This window comes from Lepidochelys olivacea, assembly GCF_965140295.1.
Source record: "Lepidochelys olivacea isolate rLepOli2 genome assembly, chromosome: 1".
Lineage (NCBI taxonomy): Eukaryota > Metazoa > Chordata > Testudines > Cheloniidae > Lepidochelys > Lepidochelys olivacea.
The window spans coordinates 17127493-17145375 of record NC_140411.1 but is presented as its reverse complement, the minus strand read 5'-3'; the positions used below and the strand labels follow the sequence as shown (position 1 = coordinate 17145375).

The 17883-nt window shown below is 51.9% G+C and overlaps 1 protein-coding gene across 6 annotated transcripts in view; it reads right to left on the bottom strand.

The window, feature by feature from the left end:
• CAPN5 (calpain 5) overlaps positions 1-17883 on the bottom strand; it is a 140671-nt gene that overhangs the window by 25691 nt on the left and 97097 nt on the right. For all 6 annotated transcript variants that reach the window (XM_084617923.1, XM_084617920.1, XM_084617919.1 and 3 more), the window contains 4 exons: positions 8571-8779; positions 3740-3932; positions 1322-1515; positions 41-118 (listed from right to left, as the gene is read on the bottom strand). In XM_084617923.1, the coding sequence (XP_084474049.1) occupies positions 41-118; positions 1322-1515; positions 3740-3932; positions 8571-8779 (674 nt within the window). The remainder of the gene's footprint in view (positions 1-40; positions 119-1321; positions 1516-3739; positions 3933-8570; positions 8780-17883) is intronic.

The following is a 17883-nucleotide window of genomic DNA, read 5'->3' as shown; positions in this document are numbered from 1 at the left end:
GCTTCCCCTTGACATTGTAGAAAACCCAGCAGGGACTCACCAGAACTCCCCATCGTCTTCCACCGTCATCCCCAGCTTCTCTCTCTCGCTCTTGCTCACCTTCTGCCACTCTTCAGAGCTGCCGAGGGGAACAGAAGGGAATCGTTACTGCGAGAAAAAGGGGAGACATGCCGGGGGTTCAGCTCTTTATTCAGCCTGGGGGATCTGCCCCGAGTGGGGGGGAAGGGGGGGGAGAGCGGAACGAGGCCTGTGCATGACTTTAGCCACATTTGAGCCCTCCAGTGCAGCAAAGGGGATAGACAGCTGGATGGCATAAAGCTTGTATAGCCCCTGGGCTGCTCTAGATTATACTGGGGGCTAGTTCAATCCCCAAGGATCAGGGGAGTGGGTAAGTGGCTTAGATCTAACATTTCCCTCCCCTCCCTGTGCCCTGAGCAGAGCGCACATTGGCCAGACTGGGGATCTGGGTGCCAGACGAGCTTGCAAACTTGAACTTGCGCTGTCTGGCTGCTGCAAATAGAGCAACCACCTCAGGCTCCACCAGTGGGGCGAACAGATTCCACGAGCAGCACGGCCCAGCTGCTTGGCTAACCCAGCAGGGCCAGATCCGAGGCTCCAGCACCAGCCTCAGCAGCACAAAGCAGCTGGAAAGCCGCCCAGAAAGGGGCAGCTGAGGTTTCCCCATGACACAATGTGTGTGGGGGGGGATAGATCTATGCTGTCTCTACATCACTTGCGCCCCCTACCTCCACGGAGGGGGCATCGGGGTGGGGTGTGCCAGGGCAGAGCATGCAATTCTCCCACAATTCTCGCCAGCTCTAAGGTGCCGTAGGTGGAGTCCTACTGGGGGCCACCTTGCCTAGCCCTGGACTGGGGGAGCCAAAAGGTGACTTCAAGCCACCCTCTACTCCCTCTTCAGCAGCGCTGGGTGTAAACAGGCTGAGGATCTGGCCCATAACATCCACTAGACCCTTGATGAACCATATAAAGTCTGCTGGGCCCCAGGGAGAGCGTTCAGCTCTTCGCAATCCCATCGCAAACAGCCCCCGAAGCCAGCGCCCGGCCTGCTCAGGAAAGGGCCTGTGTACATGAGTATTGGAGAAGCCAAACTGCCCATTGCTTGGCTGAGACATCAAGTGGCATCAGAAACATTTTCGAATAGCGAAGGGCCCCGAGTTTCACCAGACAGTCCATCCCATCTGCCCATAACACCCCTCGTCACACCACAGACCCCACAAACACACAGGATCTCGGCTGAGGAACGCTGGTGGGTGGCTGGCTGGCGACCCCCTCCAGGCCCCCTTGCCCCAGCTTTACTCACGTGTCGCTCCATGGGCCGTTCCACTCCCTCTCCCCCCAGGGGTTCCGCATCCGGATCATATCCAGCTTCTCCGACTTGAAGAAGGCCAGCAGGCCGTGGCCCAGACGGACTTTCCGCACGTCCGTCACGGCGTAGGCGTGTCCTTTGACAAGACCGCAGTCCAGGCGGGCTTCCATGTCAGCTGCTGTGGTGGCCTGGCCAGGGAAACACAAAGCAGAGCCCCAGGGCCGGGGCTTTCAGCTCCAGGAAGGTTATATTCCTGTGATGGTCCGTATCACTATGTTCACCCTGTTTACAAAACTATAATGGATTTTGCACAAAGTAAGCCTTGTGAAGTATCATTTGAAAACTCATAATATGCTGTTCATTATTGTCCTGGTAAAATATGAGTAGCAACATTAACATAAGAACGGCCATACGGGGTCAGACCAAAGGTCCATCTTGCCCAGTATCCAGTCTTCTGACACTGACCAATGCCAGGTGCTCCCGAGGGAATGAACAGAACAGGTAATCATCAAGTGATCCATCCTGTCGCCCATTCCCAGCTTCCGGCAAACAGAGGCTAGGGATACCATCCCTGCCCATTCTTGCTAATAGCCATTAATGGACCTATGCTCCATGAATTTATCTAGTTCTTTCTTGAACCCTGTTACAGTCTTGGCCTTCAAAAGGTCCTCTGACAAAGAGTTGCACAGGTTGACTGTGCGTTGTGTGAAGAAATACTTACTTTTGTTTGTTTTAAACCTGCTGCCTATTAATTTCATTTGGTGACCCCTAGTTCTTGTGTTATGAGGAGTAAATAACACTTCCTTATTTACTTTCTCCACACTAATCATGATTTTATAGACCTCTATCATATCGCCCCTTAGTCATCTCTTTTCCAAGCTGAAAAGTCCCAGACTTATCAATCTCTTCTCATATGGAAGCTGCTCCATATCACTAGTCATTTTTGTCACCCTTTACATTGTACGTAAAGTTATGAGATTCTACTGTATAACATTATTGAGACATATTCCAAGTTTAGAAAAGCAGGTACAAACCAGTTCCTCATAGACAAAAGGCAAACTGACGGCTCAGCCAGGTGTCAACAAAATCAGATGGACTATCACCTGGTCACGTGGCCATTCTTTGGTGGGAAAAAGGGTGTGAATGAGAAATTTACATCTTGGCAAAGAAGCAGCTGGAAGTTCACATCCCCACAGACTTGCTGTCTCCTGCACCCCAGCCGGAGATGAACCAACAGATCCTCACAGCTCTGGGGGTCTCCAGAAGGCAAGAGGCCTCTGAACTCACTCTGGGACCTGCATTACCAGGGTCTCCCTAGCTATGGCTGCCTCCCAGCCCACCCCTCCCCCCCCCACATCAAGGGTTTTCTCCCAGCACGGAGGTGCTTGTGGAAGGTAACTCAGCTTGGGGCTGTAAGAACTTTTCCTAGCAGGCTGCGTGTGGCTGTGGGGCAGGGGAGATTTTACTTCCTTAGTTCTGCCCCTGTCGCCTCCCTGTGCAGATCCCCAAACCCAGGGCGAGCCCCTCCATGGAACCCCAGGAAGGTAGGGAGGGACGGTGCCAAAGAGGCAGCTGGGGGTCTCCTTCTGCACCGAGCAAAGGGCTCCCACTGCATGTGGATCCCCGGTGGAAGAGCTGCCCCATTACAATCTGCAGCTCCAGAAGGAGGGGAGTGGGAAAGCCGAATGTCCTGCGGGGGGAAAGCGAGCGAAGGGAGGTGAGTGCTGGCTATCAGGGAACCCTGACGCAGTCCGACTGTGACACAGTCTCCCGAGGGACATGCTGGATGCTCAGCACCCGAGACAGTTAAAATAGCACCCAGGCTGGAGAATACACTGTAGGGAACAAGCATTCGTTTGCAAAAAAGCAGGGGGGTGGGCCAGATCCCGTACACAGACTGTCCCTTCTCCAGGCTCTACAATCTGTTACGACACACGTGCACGGGACGTCGGGAGAGGGGCTCCGTTATCACGGGCGAACCCAGGAAGCACTAGCATCGCAAGTGACCGAGTGACCACATCCATAGCGGGTTGAAAGCAAACCAGCCCAGATGCACGGCAAATCAGCCCATCCTTGTGTAAACCAGCCCAGACGCACGGCAAATCAGCCCATCCTTGTGTAAACCAGCCCAGACGCACTGCCATAGGGACTCCGAAAATAAAATTCTCCCTTACGTGTCTGCATCACCAAGGGGCCCAATTCTCATCTCCCAGGGGAAGATCAGGCGTCGCTCTGGCGGCAGAGAGATCTACGGCAGGCTCACACCATCTACCCGGATTGTCAGCTCTTTGAGGCAGTGACCATCCTTTCACTGCACTCGTGTGTGTGTGTGTGTGTGGAGAGCCGAGCTGATCCCTGACTGGGACCTCTCAGTGTGGCTACCAGACAAACCACAACAGCAACACGTCTTACTTTGATGGAGCAGCTGATGAGCCCTCCCCTGTTGTGGACCTTCAGCACTTGCTCAAAGAGGAGATTTCGTTTGGCTTCATCGTTAACATAGTTCCCTTCCATCAGGTCGATGGGCTCAGAGACGCCGCCAGTAAAATCTACTAGTGCATCCGCCGTGTTGCCTCCGTCTAGCGCCTCGTAACACCCGGCCAGCCTGCAAGAGGGGAGGAACGAAGACAGCACGTGTGGAGGTTAGCAGCAGTCACGGGGCTCTAGGAGAGGGTTGGAGCATGGTACAGAGCATGGTACATGCCCAATAATGCCTCCCAGGCTGGGCTCTGTCAGCATTTCCAGGACTGGGTGAGCCTCGACTGGTTTGTGTATTAAACAGGGGTGGTCAAGCAGCTTTTCACTGCGACTGTCCGTCTTCCCTCCTCCTTGCCTCTGCCCCCAGTTAAAAAGACAAACCAAACCCCAAACCACACACACGTAGCTAACAAAGCTGGGCCCATCCTTCATCAGATTTGTTTACTTGCATGTTGTTTCCCTACCCACTCCCCTTTGCAAGGACTGTCTTCTCCAATGGGGCCCCGATCCCAAGGATGCTACCTTACTAAAATAATAACTCAGCTACCAACCACCACCAAATCTTCGTGAAAATCTCCGGCCAAAACTTTCCTGAGTTTCAAAGAGGTTTGATCGACTTCCCTTCCCTTGGATTTCTCATGAGCTGGGGCAGAAAATGCTGAATGATTGTTTCCACTCCATTTCTGGCTCAAGCAGAAGTGAGGAGTATGAGAAGTCTCTCTGTGTGGCCAGCCCTGCACAAGTTTGGATAAGCAGCAGTGTTTGGTCTTCATCTGAACTGAAGCCATGGGCCAAGATTCTCCTCCTAGCAACCATTCCCCTGTAATTAATAGCAGCAAATGGTTGTGGGGTGTAAGGTACAGGAGTGGGGTCCCTAGACCTAGGCTCTATCCCAAGCTCTGCCTCAAACTTCCTTGAACTACCCAGCAAGTCACCCAGGCCAAAATGAAGACACTAAAACCTACATTGCAGGGGGGTTTGGTGAGTTTTCACTTGTTCATCACTTTGAGACCTCGGGACGGAAGTTGCAAAGCACAATTTTCATGTTTGCTGTTGTCAAACACAGCACAGGGCTGTTCAACACGTTCAGTTCTACGGGAGCGTTTTCTCCCCTCGCAAGGAATCTTGATCAAAAGCTAGTAACAGCTGGAGCGGACTGAAAGGTGTCAATTTTACTTCCTAGGGGCTCCCCCAAATGCTGCCTGGTTTTGATCCAGACGGATATATGTCCCATCTGAACTTCTCTAGCCAAAACGGCAATGAAATATCACACAGAACTGCTGCGCATCCCCTGCTTCCATGCAGAAAACTTGGGTAAACCACAAATTTTGCCCCATTTGGACACAAAACCTTAAAATCGCGCAGGGTGCGTTAAGAACAATCTGGACATAATGACAAAGCAGTGGGATGAACCAGTCCTCAGCTCTGAGCTTGCGATGAGGCACGCTGCTAGAGGAGGTTTACTGCTAGCATTTCAACAGGCCCCGGGGGAAGCATTTCGTTTTCATACCAAGCAGGGGCGTAGTCATGAGTGAGCCGTGGCCTGCCCACTTAGCATCCAGGCCCACCCAAATCAGGGCCGGAGCCCCCCAAATCCACAGGCTGGGACTCCTGGACCCTGGCTGAGTGTCCAGTCGGGTCCCGCTCCTGCCGGTGTCACACGCTGCTGCCCCGATCTCCAGCCCCAGCTAGGGGTCTGAGCCGGTGGTAGATTAGCCACTGGGCCAACGGGCCATGCCCCAGGGCCCTGGCCAATTGTGGGGCCCTGGAAAAATGGGCGCCCCGCGCCAGGGGAGCAGGGCGGGGGTGCAGCGGCTTGCCCCACTCCACCTACCGCCCCTGCTGAGGAGTGAGGCAAGCCCCCGCGCCCAGACCCTGCTCCCTGGCAGGAGCGCCAGGCAGGTGGAGCAGGGCAAGCCCTCACGCCTGGCCTCATTTCCCGACAGGAGCGCGGGGGCCACTGCAGGCGGAAGGGGTGGGGAGGGGCCCCCACTTGTCCTGGCCCAGGGCCCCACAAATTCGTAATCCACCTCCGGTACCATGGGGGGAGGTAGCCCCCATGTCACTGCCGCCCACCCAGTTTTCCTGTCCTAGCTACGCCACTGATACCAAGGTGGGAAATATTCAGTGGCGGGGCCAGTGGACAGGTGACAGCGTCAGAATTCACAGTGCTGGGGCACTCCAGGACGCTCCAGCCCCCAAATGACTTGGATCCTGTAGCTGGGCAAGTTTTGAGCAGATGGCGGAGATGACGTTAACTTAAGGTGGCAGTAAGAAGAATAGACTTCCCGGCCTCTATATTAACAAGTTCCCTAATGGGAGAGCCAGGAGGCTATTGGGAGAGTGGGCTGCTGTTTCCTTCTTAGCCAGAATGAAGAGGCTGGTAACCATCTATGTCTGGGAAATGGGAGTGGGTGTGGTGCGGAGACAGTAGTTTTCATCTTGTGTCTAAGCCTGAAGCCTCCAGGTCCCTGGGCTAGTGTCATGCCTCCCAGCTAAAAGGAGCTGTTAGAGCCCAGGAAACTGGAGCTTCTGGGCCTGAGTTTGATCTCACTTACACTGGTGTGCAGCAGGAGTAATGGCCGAAGCCAAAGGAGTGATACCGATGCAGAGTGCAGATGTGGACAGAACTGAGGCCTCTGCTATGATGAACTCACTCTCTATTCAAGGGAGAAACCATTACACTGACGGCAAAAATTAGGGGCAAAAACTTTGGGCTAAGTGTGTTTGGGCAAACTCCAGGGGATGTAAAGGCTCTGCTCTGGTTTGCAACCTTGCATGGAGGCCTCACCTGTACCTCTCCACCGCCATGCACCTACGGGGGTGTTTTATATACATGTTCCAACAGGCAGGAATCAACCAGCTGCAGTGATTAGCTAGCTGCCAATTGCATTTACACAGAGACCCCATCGTTATGGCAGGAAGAACAAAGTGAGTTTTACCCTCTGGAAACATTTCTAGTTGGGCGTTGCCTGGAATGGGGCTGTTTTAAGGCTTTAGAGGTGGGGTCAGGAGCAGGGTGGCCAGAGAAAGGGCTTCTGGGTGGAGAGTCGAGCCGGTGCGCTTGCTTAGGAGTCCTGCCTTCTCAGATGCTGCAAATCCTCCTCGATTCACCTTGTAAGCTCCCTACATGACATGGGGGGACAAGAACTGGCAGGGAGAGGTTGGATGGCCAGGTGGAGAGGGCATCAGGAGACTGAGATGAGGAGCAGGGGGGCGGGGAGGATGGGAGTCCATGCTGGGAGAGACAGATGGAGCCAGCAGCAGTGGGGAAAAGGATTGAATAGTAAAAAGCATCTCTAGGCCTTGGGCCACTTGGGGTCAGCAGGCACAATCAGCAGTTGCAGGAGCTTCAAGGTGATTTCCGGGAGGTGGGGAGAGCAGGACGGGGAGCAGTAGCACACATCCTGCACCAGCTGCTTTCAGCACCATCCAGACTCCCTCTGAGTGCTGGGAGCCCCCATATTCACTGCAGGAGGGGTGCCTGCAGTGGGTCCCGATCAGAATTAGCATGCGGCTCGGATTCAGTGCAAGGCCACGTTAGGGCTAGTTCCCAGGTTTGGATTTGTCACAGCGGAGCCTACGAGGATGCTGCCATCTTGACAGTGTCATGAGATCAGCAGTTCTCCTGAGATTTTGGCTGCATTCAAGGCTATCACGGCAAACAACCCCCTGCTCACTTTTTTAGATCTAACCTGGAACCAGAACTGGGAAGGGTGGGGGCTTGACTGCAAAATGCAGTGGGGGCTTGACTGCAAAATGCTCCCCACCCCTTTCTGAAATTCAGAGGGACTCTACTAGGTTCCACTAAATGTGATGGTCCATTAAAATAGTTCCAAACTTTTAGCAAGCTCATCCACTCCAGGGAAGATGACAATCACCCTTGACCTGTAAGGAAAAGTTTGCCAGTGCCTCCCTTCGCCAGGGATAGATACAGAACTTTACAAAGTAAGGACTCATGATCAATAATAACCATACCTAGCTTTTATACATAGGGTTTTCAGGTGTCCAGTTTTTGACCGGAAAGGCAGGTCAAAAGGGGACCTGGCAGTGTCCGGTCAGATGTACTGACTGGACACCAAAAGTCTGATTACTGCGGGCTGCAGGCATTGTGGGGGAGGCGTTGGCTCATCAACCCGTGCCAATCCCTGCTCAGCCGGGGCTGCCTCCTATCTGCATCTCATGGGCGGGCGGGCAGGCTGCAGGCTCCTCATCTGGCTGCAGCTCCTGTCCCAGCCCCGGAGCAGAGGGAGCCCACCTGGGGGAGAAAGCAGGAAGAAGGAAGGTGGAGAGGCTCTAGTCACAGGAGAGCAGGAGGGAGGAGAGCAGTGAGTGATGCGACAGGAGCAAGCCGGGGCAGGGCCTCGGGGGAAGAGGTGGGCAAAGGGGTGGACCTCAGGGGAAGAGGCGGGGCAGTGGATGGGGCCTCAGGGGACTAGGTGGGGCAGGGCAGTCTGGTTTTCAGAAATTAGAAAGTTGGCTACCCTATTTATACGGCATTTGTCATCTGCAGATCTCAAAGCACTTGACAAAGCAGGTCAGTATTATCATTCCCATTTTCCTGATGGGACAAACAGGGGCACAGAAAAGGACTTACCAAAGTCCACCAACAGGCCTGTGGCAGAGCCAGGACTCAAACCTAGGGCTTCCAAGTCCCAGGCCAGTGCTCTGTCCACTAGGCCATACTGCTTCCCACAGAGCTAAGTACACAGAGCACCAGGCAGGGCTGCAGTTCAGCCTCGATGGCTCCGGCTCGTATACCTACTTGGCATAGGCCTTCTCCACCAGTGCGCACCAGAACTCGTTCTTGGAGTTGGAGTGGCAGTAGATGAGCTGATTGTGAAGTGTCGGCAGGCGGTCGTCTATCACCACGTCCACCAAGTCACCGAATCGCCAGAACTGGAAGTGGAAAATCCCGGCGTAGTTCTCTGGTTTTTCGGCATTCCACTCCTGTTCCTTCCAGTCTGGGATGACCTGTGTGAGTTGGGGGAACAATGGCTTATTCACTTGTCCTGGAAAAGAAACTCCTGCCTCCAGCACTAATCAGGGAATATTAGAGTGTCGTGGAGCCTGTTAGAAATTGGGAGGGGGGAGGGGAGTCTGCTTCAATGGTTCTCCTATCCCAATATCCCATCTCCGCTACTGGCCAATGACAGTGGCTTCAGAGGAAGGGCAAAGCACCCGGCAAACACGCCTGACTGGCGTACGGGGCCTGCAGCAGTTTAACGATGTAACCTGAAATGCAGTTACATTGACACAGGTGGCTGTAAAAAAAATGGCACCTCCTTAGGTCCCGCTGGGCATGACTCTGGTGTGAGCTGTTGACTTTAGTGCCGATTTACGTTAGGGGAGGTGAGAGGAGAATCGGACCCTCTGTGTCCGAGTCCTAGGCGCGGACATTACTGGCTGCAACAGAGCAGCAGAATTCATCTCATGATCCACCCTGACAGCGGTCAGGACCCCGCGGTCGGCTTATTCACCCACCAGGCATTGGAGAAGTGGGGGCTGTGGGCACTAGGCCAGAAGAGATTCTGTAGGGGACAGTCAAGATAGGGGAGAAAGCTTAGGCCGAGGCATTATTATTTGTACTGTCAGTTAAGCCGAGCCCAAGCATAGGGTAAATCTGGACAACAGACTGACTTGATTGGGTGAACTCCACCAGCTCCGACTGCCATTAGCCCTGAAGCCCCTGTAGCACTGCTACAGCAGAGGCAGATGTTACCTGTCGGCTCAATTCCAAATGCAAAATCCTTCCAACTGGTGATGACATTTGAGTTGGTGATGGCCTGTCTGGAGTTCAGACCCCAGCTAGGCCTTGTGGTGCAGGCAGCTCCGACTTGTACCCTGATCATATGTGATCTGAGGTCACTGAGGGGACAAACACTGAAGCCCCCAGCATCCAGTGTAATTCCACTGGTTTTGCTGCCAACAAAGAGGCAGAAAATACTCTGCGAGGAAACAGTGTTGCTGCAGGCAACCTCTTAATAAGGTACAGCACTAGAGGAGACCTCAGAACCCCCCAGTTTGAAGTACAATTTCCTCTGATCATCACCAGGCCCGAAACAAGATTGTTAGTGACGCTTATGCATGTAGCACAGGAATTGCTAAAGAGAGTGGATGGGCCTGGCCAGGCAGGCACCCAACGCGCCTCTGAGTTGGCCTGGGAGAAAGAGAGGGTGACCTACTCTGAACTGAACCCCCATGTGACGATTCAGCTGAAGCCCAAACAGCCCAGCAGGCGGGCTGGAAAATACCCCCCACAAAACTCCAGTGCGGCATCAAACCTTCTCTTGGAAGCTAAACCCAGCAAGAGCCTTGTTTTGTGGATTTATTTACTTAACCCTCTTCCAAAGTCACATCAGCTAAACTGGAAAAAGGCGCCCCAGGTCTGAACGAGAATGTCCCCGTTCACATTCACCCCTTACCTCACAGACGACTTACAAAGGGAGCTCACAACCTGCATAATGTCCCATGGAGACATGCCCTAAATAAGGATGTTCTCTAGTTATGCCCTGGGAAAGCTGGGCTCTCCCTTTGTGGCAGGGAAGGGAGGAACCTAAGTAGCACCAAAGCCTCCACAGAGCAGCCCGCAGCCACAGCACACACTGGGTGCTTGTGTGGGAAGATTCCTCCCTCGCCCCGGGCATCGACTCAGCCTAGCTATTTGCTCCAGGTGCCAGCCTGAAGCTGTGGCCCTTAGCAACGACCCTCTCCACAGAATTCATTTTATTTTCCATGCTACTGCGGGTGCCATCCATATCTTGGCCTTTACCATTCCTGATAGTTAAAGATACATCAAGATATTCATTATGCCTTTCGTGCCGCACCCCGCCAGCGCAGCTGGCTGCAGTTCAACACCCCGCCAGCATCCCGCGCTGCAGTACCATACCCCACGAGCTACTGCCGCAGTACCATCCCTGAGGAGTATAGCTGACTGCCGTACAACACCCTGCCAGCATAGCTCGCTGCAGTACCACATCCTGCCTAATTTCCATAAACTCCTTTCAAAAGCCAGCTCGCTCCCTGAAGTGGTTCTGATCAATAGACTGAACAGAGAGAGCCCTGAGAATGAGGGATTTGAGATTTCCAGGAACAGTTTGTGTCAATGAAGACATCTGCGCTCCCTCTGGGAAGCTGCCAGCAACGGAGTATACAGCACTCAAACCCACCTCCCCATCGATTCGCTCCTGACTGCAGATCACACTAATTAACCGTCATATTGGGTCATTGTGTTAATCAACTCACTTTTCATGCAGGCCTGTGAGTCATTAAACCATTTCTTACAGGTGACTTCCCAGCCAGAGTTTAAAGCAGCCATGCCCAGCAGGAGACCTGCCTGTAGTCCAAGAGCTGCCGAGAAATCTCAGGAGCCCAACATCTCCACTGACAGCCCTTTACTCTGAAAGGCTGGTGAAAATGGCCAGCACCACAGACGTCAACAGGAGCAGCATCAGAGCTGCAGAGATCAGCTCCTCGCAGCCTCACCAACGTGCCTCCGCACTGCCCTAAGCTAAGTCTCCCCAGCCTGTTCGGTCCTCGGTCTCACTGCATGGATTCCCGAGTGGTTAGCGAGGTGGATCCTAGGCTGACACCACCAACTCCTTTCACCCAGGGCCCAGAACCACTGTTAAGTGATGAGGGCTGTTGCCCACAACTGACTTGGGCTGGGCTTGACCTGAGATACAGGCTCTGAACCACAGAGAACAGTGCTTAGCTGGACAGAAGCTCGAGCACTGTGGTGTCCCCTAGAGGCTCCAATCAAGATCCCCCTTGTGCTAGGTGCTGTACATACACACAGTGGGAGACAGACCCTGCCCTAAAGAGCGGATACGATGAAGGATGGGAGGGGAAACTGAGGCACAGAGAGGTGATGTGACTTGCCCAAAGTCACACAGGAAGCCTGTGGCAGAGCAGGGAGAAAAACTTAGATCTCCTAAGTCTCCGCCCAATGCCTTAGAGCGCCAGCTCATGCCTCCTCTCAGAGCAGCACCAGCAATGAACCTAGAAGTAGTTTGTGGGTTACACCTTCCACAGAAGGGGTGCTGCAATGTGCCATTATAATAATGAAAATACCAATCCCATATATAGGGCTTCTGATCCATAGATTTCAAAGCACTTTACAAAGGAGGTCAGCACCACTGTCCCCATATGTAGATGGAGAAACTGAGGCACAGGGCGGTGACATGTCCTATCCAAGACCACCCAGCAGGCCAGTGGCAGAGATGGACTAGCACCCAGCTCAACCAAGTCCCAGGCCAGTGCTCTTCTCATTAGGCCACACTGCCTTCCTCTCTTCCAGACGATAAGTGGGTGCTCCCATAGCCCCAATTCCTCAGGAGGAACAGAGGCCCAAACCAAAGTTAAGGATCACTCGCGACAGGATACACTGAGCTATAGTAGATTCACTCTGAGCAACTCTAGCCTGTAATCACAAAGCTTCAAGGAGCTGACTTCAATTTCACTTTGCTGTAGAGAATCCCCAGGAGTTCCTCTGGCAAACACCAAATGAAGGCAGAAACAACACCAGAAATGACTAGTTGTGGTCACGGAAAAGGGCAAAAAGAAAAGGAGGACTTGTGGCACCTAGAGACTAACCAATTTATTTGAGCATAAGCTTTCGTGAGATACATGCATCCGATGAAGTGAGCTGTAGCTCACGAAAGCTTATGCTCAAATAAATTGGTTAGTCTCTAAGGTGCCACAAGTCCTCCTTTTCCTTTTGCGAATTCAGACTAGCACGGCTGCTACTCTGAAACCTGGAAAAGGGCAAAGTCATTCAATATCACCTTGAAAGCCCATTAGCAACCAATCAGACAGAAACAGAGGGTGAGAGGGGAAATTGACACACAGCTAATGAAGCTACAGCTAAGTAGGGTCAGAAACACAGCGATATTTGCACCATTAGCTGCCATGGGTGCAAGAGGGACAAGTACTAATGAGGGCACAGCAGCCGTAATTTAAGCATCAAACAGATTAAGATGGGGGAACAGCCACAGGAACTGTAAATGGAGCCACTGCCTTTACTCCTTTTAAGCCTTGATTCAGAAAAGCGTCCCTATTAAGGACCGCATTCATAGATTCATAGATATTTAGGTCAGAAGGGACCATTATGATCATCTAGTGTGACCTCCTGCACAACGCAGGCCACAAAATTTTACCCACCAACTCCTGCAAAAAACCTCACACCCATATCTGTGCTATTGAAGTCCTCAAATCGTAGTTTAAAGACTTCAAGGAGCAGAGAATCCTCCAGCAAGTGACCCGTGCCTCATGCTACAGAGGAAGGCGAAAAACCTCCAGGGCCTCTTCCAATCTGCCCTGGAGGAAAATTCCTTCCCAACTCCAAATATGGCGATCAGCTAAACCCTGAGCATATGGGCAAGATTCATCAGCCAGATACTACAGAAAATTCTTTCCTGGGTAACTCGGATCTCACCCCATCTAATAGCCCATCACAGGCCATTGGGCCTATTTACCATGAATATTTAATTACCAAAACCATGTTATCCCATCATACCATCTCCTCCATAAACTTATCCAGTTTAATCTTAAAGCCAGATAGATCTTTTGCCCCCACGGCTTCCCTTGGAAGGCTATTCCAAAACTTCACTCCTCTGATGGTTAGAAACCTTCATCTAATTTCTACTCTAAATTTCCTGGTGGCCAGTTTATATCCATTTGTTCTTGTGTCCACATTGGTACCGAGCTTAAATAATTCTTCTCCCTCTCCGGTATTTATCCCTCTGATATATTTATAGAGAGCAATCATATCTCCCCTCAACCTTCTTTTAGTTAGGCTAAACAAGCCAAGCTCCTCGAGTCTCCTTTCATAAGACAAGTTTTCCATTCCTCGGATCAAATCCTAGTAGCCCTTCTCTGTACCTGTTCCAGTTTGAATTCATCCTTCTTAAACATGGGAGACCAGACCTGCACACAGTATTCCAGGTGAGGTCTCACCAGTGCCTTGTAAAACGGTACTAAAACCTCCTTATCCCTACTGGAAATACCTCTCCTGATGCATCCCAAGACCGCATTAGCTTTTTTCACTGCCATATCACATTGGCAGCTCATAGTCATCCTATGATCAACCAATACTCCAAGGTCCTTTTCCTCCTCTGTTACTTCTAATTGATGCGTCCCTAGCTTATAACTAAAATTCTTGTTATTAATCCCTAAATGCGTGACCTTACACTTCTCACTATTAAATTTCATCCTATTACTATTACTCCAGTGTACAAGGTCATCCAGATCCTCCTGTAGAATATCCCTGTCCTTCTCTAAATTGGCAATACCTCCCAGCTTTGTATCATCCACAAACTTTATTAGCACACTCCCACTTTTTGTGCCAAGGTCAGTAATAAAAAGATTAAATAAGATTGGTCCCAAAACTGATTCAAACATGTCCATAAAGTTAAGCAAGTCCTGAAGTGTCTTCCTGAACTGGGGCCTTAAAACCTCTCTCTGTCCTAATACCACAGATTATTCCCAGCTGGTACTGGGCAGGAAAGCAGCCAGCTGAGACTTCTGCTTTTTGGCTAATTCCAGTTCTGGTGTCTCTTCATCCTCCTCTTCACCCAATCCTTGCTTGCCTCTTTCCTGTCTCTCCCCTTTCCACCTGATGCTTCCTGTCTGACACGGAGAGCATAAGCTGTCTTCAGAAGACTGTCTTCTTTGTTACCTGTCTATACACACCTAGCAGAATGGAGTCCTGATCTCTTTAGAAAAGCTGGACGAGCAAAAGTCCATGGGGCCGGATGCGCTGCATCCGAGAGTGCTAAAGGAGTTGGCGGATGTGATTGCAGAGCCATTGGCCATTATCTTTGAAAACTCATGGCGATCGGGGGAAGTTCTGGACGACTGGAAAAAGGCTAATGTAGTGTCCATCTTTAAAAAAGGGAAGGAGGAGGATCCGGGGAACTACAGGCCAGTCAGCCTCACCTCAGTCCCTAGAAAAATTATGGAGCAGTTCCTCAAGGAATCAATTCTGCAGCACTTAGAGGAGAGAAAAGTGATCAGGAACAGTCAGCATGGATTCACCAAGGGCAAGTCATGCCTGATTAATCTAATTGCCTTCTATGATGAGATAACTGGCTCTGTGGATGAGGGGAAAGCCGTGGACGTGTTGTTGCTTGACTTTAGCAAAGCTTTTGACACGGTCTCCCACAGTATTCTTGCCAGCAAGTTAAAGTAGTATGGGCTGGATGAATGGACTATAAGGTGGACAGAAAGTTGGCTAGATTGTCGGGCTCAACGGGTAGTGATCAATGACTCCATGTCTAGTTGGCAGCTGGTATCAAGTGGAGTGCCCCAAGGGTCGGTCCTTGGGCCAGTTTTGTTCAATATCTTTATAAATGATCTTGAGAATGGTGTGGATTGCACCCTCAGCAAGTTTGCAGATGACACTAAACTGGGAGGAGTGGTAGATACGCTGGAGGGTAGAGATAGGATACAGAGGGCCCTAGACAAATTACACGATTGGGCCAAAAGAAATCTGATGAGGTTCAACAAGGACAAGTGCAGAGTCCTGCACTTAGGACGGAAGAACCCCATGCACCGCTACAGACTAGGGACCGAATGGCTCGGCAGCAGTTCAGCAGAAAAGGACCTAGGGGTGACAGTGGACGAGAAGCTGGATATGAGTCAACAGTGTGCCCTTGTTGCCAAGAAGGCCAATGGCATTTTAGGATATATATGTAGGGGCATTGCCAGCAGATTGAGGGACGTGATTGTTCCCCTCTATTCGACATTGGTGAGGCCTCATCTTGAGTACTGTGTCCAGTTTTGGGCCCCACACTACAAGAAGGATGTGGAAAAATTTGAAAGAGTCCAGCAGAGGGCAATAAAAATGATTAGGGGACTGGAACACATGACTTATGAGGAGAGGCTGAGGGAACTGGGATTGTTTAGTCTGCGGAAGAGAAGAATGAGGGGGGATTTGATAGCTGCTTTCAACTACCTGAAAGGGGGTTCCAAAGAGGATGGATCTAGACTGTTCTCAGTGGTAGCAGATGACAGAACAAGGAGCAATGGTCTCAAGTTGCAGTGGGGGTAGTTTAGGTTGGATATTAGGAAAAACTTTTTCACTAGGAGGGTGGTGAAACACTGGAATGCGTTACCTAGGGAGGTGGTAGAATCTCCTTCCTTAGAGGTTTTTAAGGTCAGGCTTGACAAAGCCCTGGCTGGGATGATTTAACTGGGGATTGGTCCTGCTTCGAGCAGGGGGTTGGACTAGATGACCTCCTGAGGTCCCTTCCAACCCTGATATTCTACGATTCTATGACAGAGGTTCCTAGCTACTACTGTAACAGCTATACTAAAGAAGAAGTTTGGAGGGAAAAATGTTTTAATTATTTTAAAAAGATTAATAATAGTGAATATAGATTAGAAAATGTGACCATTCCTCATGCAGGGCAGCAAATCTAAAGGTCACTGTGGAGAGGGCTTCGTCATGGTCGACAAGGGGCTGAGATTTCTGACTGGAGATGGGCTCCTAGTTTAGCTCATTACTTACATACAGGGGAGTAGTGAAATAGTGCCTTGTTGACCGGTATTGTCTCATTGTTTCCTTGTTCCCCCCATCTGTTGACATTTGCCTTATTCTTAGACTGTCCGCTTTTTGGGGCAGGGGCTGTCTCTGTGTTCTGTGTTTGTACAGCACCTGGCACAATGGAGTTCTGGTCCATGATTGGGGCTCCTAGGCGCTACGATAATAAAAATAAATAATAATAATAATACGAACAAGGCTGAGAAAAGCTAGCAGGCTGAACTGGGACCCAATATGTCTACTTGTTGTGCTGGGGGAATGGAGATTGGGTGAAGTGGAGCTGTTGGGAAAGCTGGGTGTGTATGGGGGTGTGATGGGGCACCTGTCCCACTCTGGGCTCTACGGGGTTAATAGAGCCCTCGGGAGGCTGCACAGGAGGCAGCCAATCAGAGAGGGGCTACAAGGAGCAGCCAATCAGGGCTTGGCTGGCCCATATAAGAAGGGTTGCAGCTTCAGTCACTCCCTGGAGCTTGAGAATGGAGGAGAACTGGCTGCTTTGCAGGCTAAAGGCAGCAAGCACCCTGGACAGAGCAGTGCTGTAGGCAGACACCAAAGGAGCTAAAGGCAGCTCCTGGGGGGCTGCAGGGATTTGCTGGCTTAGGCCCTGAGGTAAGGGGCAAAGAGGGTGCTGGGGCCGTGAGGAAGTGGCCCAGGGAAATCTACTGAGGAGTTGGAGAGGGCGCTGCAAGTAGCAGCTATCTACAGGGTCCCTAGGCTGGGACCTGGAGTAGTGGACTGGCCTGGATTCCCTCCTGCCCGCTGTCCCCACTTGCCATTGAGGAGTGGCTGGACTAAGGGACTGCGACATTCCCCCAGAAAGGGGGAGCACAGAGTGCGGTGCAGCCAGAGGGCTGTGTCACGAAGAGGATGCTGCGGTCCTAGGAGTGACCTGGGTCCCTGGAGCAGATGTGATGGTGGCAAGATGCCACCAGAAGAGGGCGCACTGGTTAGTAAAGCTGATCCCAGGACAGCCAGCAGGGGGCACCGCAGTGGTGAGTCCCACCCCGTCACAGGAGGACAGAGGGGAGAACGGTGCGATGATCAGAGGTGGGGGGAGGAGGGATTGTTGGGGTAAATCAGTGTTATGCAGGCAGCGAGGGAAGCCCAGCACTTCTGTGCCAAGGCATTTCCACTTGAAGTAGCACAATGGGGATCCCTTCCTTATCTCCTCAGTGCATCGAGGAAGTAGGGGCGTCGGTGGCTCTTGACGTGTCAATGCCTGGTTGGTTCCTATGGCGCTGCGCCAAGGCGTTTGGTGCAGGGCCCCTGGCCTTCCCTCTGCTCCAGGCTCCTTGCCCAGCCACAGACCCTCCCCCTGCTTCTCCAGCCTCACCCACACACAAGCCTGTTTCCCCACTGTGCCCCGCTAACCTTGTCACTGCCCCCACTTGCCGGGTACCCCACCCCTGCTGTGCCCCCCATCCCTGCTCATCCCCCTCTCCACAGAGTCCCATCTCTCCCCACAACCCACCTCCATGCACTCAGCTGCCCGGTTTTGCCTCCACGGTCTCTGTGTGCGATGTTATCAGAATAA